The sequence below is a fragment of the Salmo salar genome, chromosome ssa01, assembly GCF_905237065.1.
Source record: "Salmo salar chromosome ssa01, Ssal_v3.1, whole genome shotgun sequence".
Taxonomy (NCBI): domain Eukaryota; kingdom Metazoa; phylum Chordata; class Actinopteri; order Salmoniformes; family Salmonidae; genus Salmo; species Salmo salar.
Window position 1 is genome coordinate 38,355,007 of NC_059442.1, and position 8,813 is coordinate 38,363,819.

The following is an 8,813-nucleotide window of genomic DNA, read 5'->3' on the forward strand; positions in this document are numbered from 1 at the left end:
TGTTGGAAAGTATTGTTTCTTAGAAAAGAAGGCCTTGAGCAGGGCCCTCGTCTGCTTGTAACCCTACAAGCAGAGCAGGACCCTCGTCTGCCTGTGCCATTCGGGACTCCCGAGTGGCACAGCGGTGTAAGGCACTGCATCTCAGTGCTTGAGGCGTCACTACAGACACCCTGGTTCGAATCCAGGCTGTATCACAACTGGCCGTGATTTGAGTTCCATAGGGAGGTTCACAATTGGCCCAGCGTCATCTGGGTTTGGCTGGTGTAGGCCGACATTGTAAATAAGAATTTGTTCTCAACTGACTTGCCTAGTTAAATAAAGGTTAAATGTACTTTAAAAAAAATATGTAAACCCAATTTTAAATAAAGGTTAAATGTACTTTAAAACATTTTTAAACCCATAGCTTGTAACCTGACACCACGCCTGCAACCAAGCCCCACACACACATGCAAGGGGAAAGACGAGAGAGCTTTATTTAATTGAAGGTAAATGCAATTTTCCTTCAAACCTTTTTATTTTCTTCTAAAACTTTAGTAAAGACATTTAAACATAGATATTACAATTATTAAAAGTTACTATGCAATATTTAACTATATCACCGTTTTTTTCATAAACCTTTATATAAATCATACATATTATTATTACACAATACTACACTTTAATACCCTATAAATGTTTGTATAATAATTTTTTGTAGGAAAGAGTTCTTTGTAAAAATTTATTTTTCTTCGAAAATAATGCCTTGAGCATGGCCCTCGTCTACTTGTAACACCCACAGCTTGACATCACCCCATGCAACCAGGCCCCACACACACCCACCCAACGTGAGACTGTAATTCATTGAAGATAAATAACATTTTCTTCAAAACCTTTAGTACAGACATTTAAACATACATATTACAATGATTAAAGTGTACTATGCAATATTAAACTATGACACTGTTTATTATTAAACCTTTATATAGACCATACATGTTATTACACATTACATGTTTCTTTTGTTGAAAAAAAAACGTTTTTAAAGTAGAATGAGCATTTTCCTCCTTTTCAGGGGCCTATCGTAACCTGACACCAACCCCATCAGTCTCCAAATCCCCGTCTTCAAGCGGTGAGGACATCAGACATCGTCTCTTCCATGCAGGCTCTCCATGGTCTGCTAGGCTTCGTATGTTCTCTTTTTGATGATAGATCAACCTTCTTGCCTTCAAAGCCAAGTTTTGTCTTGATGACAGAAGGGACCATTTTCGTAAACGTTCACGATGGTGGAAAGATTGTTGCACTCGTTTAATCATATCAAGCACTTTAAACCAATCTTGCCACCTGAAGCTAAAGACAGGCACAGAGTAGTTGACCTCTGTGCAAATGTTTGAAAATACATACAAACTAACAGATTTGGAGGCATATGCGCTATTGAATTCAGAACAACCTAAAACTGTCACTTTGGAGTCTGGACTATACGCTACTGAAGAGATTCATATTGCCTTCACTCATATCAATCACACCATTAAAACAATCAGGTGCATCACACAGAATGTCATCAATAGTTTTGTTATTGTGGCCCAGACATGAACACAATACACCTGTTTTCTGTAGTTTTCTGTGGTTTATCTCTCTTGAGGCTTCTTCTCTGTCATAATGTTCACAGGACAAGTCTAAGACTTACCTGTAACTCAGGCAGACCTACCGAGAAATGACTTTTTCCCGTTCATTCTACAAGGGGTCACAAGATCACTACACAGCAGCTCCGTAAGTTCACTACAAAAATTCCCAACTGTTTCAAATGTTCAAACACATTTTCTTTAAGTTCAACAAGGTCACTAGACGACACATCAATCACCAAGCCATTACTTTTTCTTTCAAACATGTGCTTTACTTCAAAGAAACAGCTTCACTATCAAGTTACATAAGCACACACTACATGTCGTGAGAACATCCGGACAGGATGTCATTAACAGCCCAAACACAGGAACAACTCACTTTTTGACAGCAACCGTCTACTATAGTCTCTCTGGCACCGTTAGCTAGTTAACATTTGCCTTTTACATCTAGCTACATATTGAACTTCCATCTTCTCAGGCCAGGGGCACAACAATGTATGAATGAATGGTTGGATCAGAATCGCCATTATAATCATTGGCCAGTACGCAGAATTAAGTAAAACCACAATTCCTAATCCTTATCTCCATCCATGGCTAATGTAGCCATCTGGCTAGCTAGCCACCGGAGGGCAACACAATAAGAGTTTTTCTGTCAATGACATATTCTCTCAAGGGGATTTGATAGGAGTGACGCCAAAATCCAAGGTGGCTTCCCTTTATTTGGTGCGCCAAGACGATTCACAGTTGAGCTTGCTCAGTTCACCCCAATGCTGGTTGGCAAATTTGTTATATATATTTTTTTTTATCAAGGGAGGCCAGATGCTCGCTGGCTTTGCTTGCCTTCAATGCTACGGGCGGCAACAATATCATACTCGTTTGGACCAGACAGAATCAGATAGATGGCCTACAGATACAGAGTGGTGCTGTTTCGCTTGCTCTGATGTTTTCTCCTGTGAGATACATACAGCCTCGGGAATTAAAGGAAAATTATGAAACACACGAAAGATAAAACAATTTGTTTAGAATTTTTTTAATTGGTAAATTTTTTGGGGAGCCTGGCTTCCCTTGGCATCCATGAATACACACCACTGCTTATCAGGGCTATGAAAGGGATAAAATCATTCTTATCAGGCCTATGAAAGGGATAAAATCATTCTTATCAGGCCTTTGAAAGGGATAAAATCATTCTTCAGTCATAATTGTTCAGTGATGTGATCAACAGTAGCCTAATTTGATAGTCATATCTTCCTCGCCTCTTTTTGACCAGTTTCCAACTTACTTGAGTAGCCTAACATATCAAATCAGTCTACACCAATGACTGTAGGCTATATGAGGTCTACACATGCACTTTTTATGCCAGATTAAGCTGATTAAAATAATCATTTTGATGACATTTTGAAAGGTCATCCAACTCGGAAACTCTGGCATCTTTCTAGAGCTCCCCCTTTACGACCTGATAACTGACATCGGGATTTGACCTCGATTTGACCAAGTGGAAAACCCTGGCCTCATCTTTCTACAACGAGTTTTTATGTCGGATATTACCGAGTTGTCTTGAATGCACCAACAGTAGGCTACACTGTGTCCACCTAAGCTAGTAGCTATAGCCTACTGTTATCGTTTCATAGTCTATTGTTCAGCAATAAAGGTTAACCAACAAATAGGCTACTTGCTAACTATTCGAAATTACAAGGCAAGGGGTTGTAGTTAGTTACCTATCCAGCTAAAATACCCAGTAGCCTAGTTATTTTCAAACCATTCTGGAACCAAAAAAGATACTGCAGATGGTTCTCTCCCAAGGCTTCAACATGTATAAAGCCGTGACGAGAATATACTGGTAACACAAGCAGGATATTTTCTTCATAACTTGAAGTTGTATTTATTGTATTTTTTTGTGATTGCCGATTATTTCTTGGTAGATAAAGCGTTTTTCAAAAGCAATCACTTTGCATGTGAAATCACAGAATCGACTCTTACTCAACATGCCAATTACGTCCCTTTTGTTTTGAGCCAAATATCCCTGTTGGCTTAGAACAGGGCACCTGGCTCACATCCAGGAGGCAGCCCGTTTCCAAAACGAATGCAATCATCTGTCAACAGGTGCAGATTAATCCCCCCAGTGATGTTTAACAGCTTTCTTTCTCAACTAATCTCGAATCACATGAAAAAGTGACGCGCAAAGGGCAGTTTCCACTTCCTGTCCCGACTCTAATCAGATTTCCAAACGGTTATTGCTATCCGGAATCCTTGGGACGTCCATACCCTAACCAAAGACAGTAAAGTATGAAGATATACAAATCTTTGGTTTAACAAAAAAAAAATATATATATATATATATATTTAAAAAAATACCATTGGGGTAAACTTAATAAAATGTTGGCAGACAATGGCTGTAATCAAATCTTTACATGATAATACACCCCTGTCTAATACCATAAAAAGATGTACATTCAGAAACCAAAAGTCTTATCAGGGATATCACAAAGGTCATATCAACAGTGGCTGGCGAGGATGTTAAAAAAGTGGTAGACCTCGTCCTTATCGAACACTGCCACCTCAGTGGAGCACTCCGTACACTGAACAGGATGGTAGATCTCCTCTCCGCCCATCCCCAACACCGCTCCTGAATCTGTGGCTTCCATTGTGGTTGTGGTTGACGCTGTTGGCTCTGGTTGATGCCCTTTCCTCCTCTTTCTGCTCCTCAGATTTTTCTCATTGAGCGTTTTGTACCGTAAAATCTCCTCTTTGTTTACTGTACAATTCATGACAAACATGGCTCTGTATTGGGTCCTGTATTTGTCATGCCTGTAGACAAAAAACAAACAAGAGGTCGATTGAGACAAATCCTTTCTAGAATTGTTCAACCTTTACAATTGTAGTGGGTGTAATGTTTGGCTGTGTAAAATGCTGTGAGTTCAGTTCAAAATGATATTCATAGCCAAATTAACTCTTTATTTCCTACCTTTGACAGTCGAGGCACAGCGTGGTCATGCATGCTGGGCAGTTAAGGACAGCGTCGCTGCTTGGAAGCCCCTGGGACTGCCCTCTTCTGTTTCGTGAAGATTGCAATCTTCTCTTTTCGTTGTACCTGATCAAATAGGCAATAGGGGAACATAGTTGACATACAGTGCACTCAGTATTCAGACTTTTCCACATTTTGTTAGGTTACAGACATTCTAAAATTGATTAAATCGTTTTTTTCTTCATCAATCTACACACAATACCACATAATGACAAAGCAATAACAGTTTTATCAATTTTTGCAAATGTATAAAAAATAAAATAAAATGAATACATAAGTATTCAGACCCTTTACTCAGTACTTTGTTGAAGCACCTTTGGCAGCGATTATAGCCTTGAGTCTTCTTGGATATGACGCTACAAGCTTGGCACACCTGTATTTGGGGAGTTTCTCCCATTCTTCTCTGAAGATCCTCTCAAGCTCTGTCAGGTTGGATGGGGAGCGTTGCTGCACAACTATTTTCAGGTCTCTCCAGGGATGTTCGATCAGGTTCAAGTCCAGGCTCTGGCTGGGCCCCTCAAGGACATTCAGAGACTTGTCTCGAATCCACTCCTGCGTTGTTTTGGCTGTGTGCCTAGGGTCATTGTCCTGTTGGAAGGTGAACCTTTGCCTCAGTCTGAGGTCCTGAGCGCTCTGGAGCAGGTTTTCATCAAGGATCTCTCTGTACTTTGCTCCGTTCATCGTTGCCTCGATCCTGACTAGTCTCCCAGTCCCTGCCGCTGAAAAACATCCCCACAGCATGCTGCTGCCACCACCATGCTTCATCGTAGGGATGGTGCGAGGTTTCCTCCAGACGTAACGCTTGGCATTCAGGCCAAAGAGTTCAATCTTGGTTTCATCAGACCAGAGAATCTTGTTTCTCATGGTCTGAGAGTCTTTAGGTGCCTTTTGGCAAACTCCAAGCAGGCAGTCATGTCCCTTTAACTGAGAAGTGGCTTCCGTCTGACCACTCTACCATAAAGGCCCAATTGGTGGAGTGCTGCAGAGATGGTTGTCCTTCTGGAAGGTTCTCCCATCTCCACAGAGGAACTCTAAAGCTCTGTTTGAGTTTATTTTATTTTTTACAGGGACAGTGCACATTAATCAACGTTTCAGTAAAAGTGCTGGTTTTAGCCAGCCGGCTAATTTTCAACCACAGTCCCTGGGCAGGTTATTAAAAACAATTACAATATAGACAATCATTGAGCAGTGAGCACACGCAGAGCAACATAGGACAAGCAAGACATAGCATGCAGATAGAAGCAAAAGCAACAAGACAAAATCCATAAAAGCAACAAAGTGTTTCCACACCACACAAGCTACAGACAACATGGAAAGTGGCAATGTCAGAGTGACCATCGGGTTCTTGCTCACCTCCCTGACCAAGGTCCTTCTCCCCCGATTGCTCAGTTTGGCCGGTTGACCAGCTCTAGGAAGAGTTTTGATGGTTCCAAACTTCTTCCATTCATGAATAATGGAGGACACTGTTCTTGGGGACCTTCAACGCTGCCAAAATGTTTTGGTAACCTTCCCCAGAGCTGTGTCTCGACACAATCCTGTCTCGGAGCTCTACTGACAATTCCTTCGATTTCATGGCTTGGTTTTTGCTCTGACATGCACTGTCAACTGTGGGACCTTATATAAACAGGTACGTGCCATTCCAAATCATGTCCAATCAATTGAATTTTCCACAGGTGGACTCCAATCAAGTTGTAGAAACATGTATGATCAATGGAAACAGTTAAATTTTTGAGTCTCATAGCAAAGAGTCTGAATAATTATGTAAATAAGGTATTTCTGTTTTTTGGTTTTAATAAATTTGCTAAAATTTCTATGAACCTGTTTTCGTTTTGTCATTATGGGGTATTGTGTGTAGATTTCTGAGGAAATTGTTTTATTTAATCCATTTTAGAATAAGGCTGTAACGTAACAAAATTTAGAAAACCTCAAGGGGTCTGAATACTTTCCGAAGGCACTGTATGTGACTACAACCAACCCTACTCATGGACTAAAAAGCACTATCAATGGAAATTCTCCACTGAGCATGCTTTACTAATCTGGGTCTGAGAAACCAACCTTAAATATTTGGATATTCTTTCAAACTTCACCCTGTTATTACATAGAAAAACACTTTTGTAACATTTTGTATGATGGATGCATTGCTTACCTCCTCCTCTTGGCGTCCACCCATGCCTGATCCCGGTCATCCTCATCCGGGTCGTACAGTAGTTCATCGTTGGTGGGGATGGATCGCTGTTTCCTGTGTCTCTGACCCGAGGAACTGCCTGCAGAAGAGGATCAAACAATCGTGTTTCGTATTGCATCATCTGTACAACAATAGGACTCTGTCCTTTTAAGTCCAAGGTTAGGGCTTAATCTATGCCCTCAGAGTCAATGTTTGGTTTACAGATGAATTCTAGCTACACACTTACTTGGAGCAGTTTCCTCCTCGTCTGAATCAGAGTCAAAATAAACATTGTCATAAAGCTCTGGCTGTGGTAACCCAGGCGTTGCAGCATTGTCATTGGTACCCAAAGCCTCTCCTGGGATGGACAGATGGACACTGTTATTAATGAGTAGAGCAGTACAATATTATTAATAGACAGGGGCGCAACTTTCACTGGGGACAGGGGGGGGACATGACCCCCCACATTCTGAAATATAATTTTTGTCCCCCCCCAGTTATATCATTGCATTGTAATACAAAAAGAGGCATTGGTGTTCTGTGCTTTAGGACCATGCAGGGGCCTCAGCGCGGTAGGGTAGGCTGTTTGGTGGTTTCAGCCGGTTTGATATAGGAATGCGTGGACACCACAGTGTGCGCGAACAGAGGCAGCTATTGTTTGTGTGTGTTGTGTTTTTTTTGCCCCCGAGTTGTAAAAGCAAGCTGAGCAAAAACTGGCTACTCTTTATTTGACTGAATGAGCTGGAAATGTAACTGCTCTTTGACTTAACAGAAAAAAGTCATTTATTCCCAGTGCTGAGCTAGTAGTGTAACTGACATGTAACGTTAGCTAGTGTTTCATCCAGACTCGACTGACGTTCTGTCTGAAGTGAATGAACTAGCAGCTACCACAGCCAGTTCAGCTCTAGCCTCTAGCGATCTGTCAGGTAGCAGTATCTAACAGATTTCGTGTTGATAGAAATGTTTTGTAACTTTTGTTTCTTCCCGTTTCAAATGCAGGAAATTAGCTTTAGATGCCCCCAGACCCCCGGCCAGTAAATGCAGCTGAATTGTTATCCCTACTGCCGCCAGCCAAAAACACACAAACATCTATTGATGCTAGAAGAAAACTCCACCTGCTGGTGCTGTAGGTGGCGCCCATTTGCACTCCATAGTCTTGATGGTGGTGCTGAGCTCTGCCTCCATCTCTTTCTCAAACTCATCCCCACTGGAGGACTCACTCTCCCCAGTCAAGTATTCTCGGATGAGCTTCCTCTTCTGATCTGGGGTCCCGTTCAAGAGCACATCCAGCTCATCCTCAGAGCTGGAAATACAGCAACAAATTAGGAGGGTCTTGATGACATACCGTTTTCATATTGGACAGTCATTGGTCAGATCCTGTTTGAACAACACTCACAACTTTGCGCCCTAATAGTAAAGTACTTCTTTATAACAGGACTGGGGTCAATTATATTTCAATCCAGTCACTTGTTGAAATGGAATTGACCCCAACCCTGCTTCAGAGCCAAACCCTGCTTCACAGGGCCCAAGTAACGTTAATATTGAACGTTAAGGCCTTCAAGTAAATCAAGCTATAGAATATGGAAACTGTACCCAAACATTTAACATTGAAACCGGTTTACATGTTACTGTTCGGCTACTAGGTAGATAGCATCACCAGCAACCATGCTCGCATTGGACGACCAGCTTGCGTTCTTAGTGTGTTAGCTAGCCAAACGCTACCTAACGTCAAATCATGCAACCACAATTACCTGTCTTCGGCTCTTTCTTCATCACTTGGCTCCTCTATCTCATATGAATCATACTCTGCTTGTCTGTTCATTTTTATTTTATGAATTCTAGCTAGCAAATTAAGTTACGAAAACGGTCGAGGTAAACAAAGGTGGAAACTTGGTAAAGCTTCGTCGCCAGGACCTTCTAGCTTACTTCCTGATATTTCACGACTTCCGATTTGCACTTTTCAAAGTAAAAGTCCCAGAAGTTCAATACTAGTAGGCAACTGTAGATTGGGAATTGCTCAAATACAGAG

At 41.4% G+C, this 8,813-nt stretch overlaps 1 protein-coding gene across 1 annotated transcript; it reads right to left on the reverse strand.

The window, feature by feature from the left end:
* Window positions 1–2,835: 2,835 nt before the first annotated feature.
* Window positions 2,836–8,754, reverse strand: LOC106601994 (E2F-associated phosphoprotein). The gene is made up of 6 exons (XM_014194442.2): window positions 8,536–8,754; window positions 7,900–8,087; window positions 7,032–7,142; window positions 6,767–6,884; window positions 4,561–4,686; window positions 2,836–4,403 (listed from the first exon to the last, which is right to left on the reverse strand). Exons 1-6 carry the CDS (start codon window positions 8,604–8,606, stop codon window positions 4,091–4,093), a joined length of 927 nt encoding a protein of 308 aa, XP_014049917.2. The 5' UTR covers window positions 8,607–8,754; the 3' UTR covers window positions 2,836–4,090.
* Window positions 8,755–8,813: the final 59 nt, after the last annotated feature.

What these genes read in the sequence shown, in the direction of transcription:
- LOC106601994 (XM_014194442.2), bottom strand. Translation starts at nt 8,606, where the DNA reads ATGAACAGACAAGCAGAGTATGATTCATATGAGATAGAGGAGCCAAGT. An exon ending in GCCACCTACAGCACCAGCAG is followed by an intron (nt 7,143 to 7,899) that starts GTGGAGTTTTCT and finishes TGTCCATCCCAG; the next exon opens with GAGAGGCTTTGGGTACCAAT. An exon ending in CGAGGAGGAAACTGCTCCAA is followed by an intron (nt 6,885 to 7,031) that starts GTAAGTGTGTAG and finishes CCTCTTCTGCAG; the next exon opens with GCAGTTCCTCGGGTCAGAGA.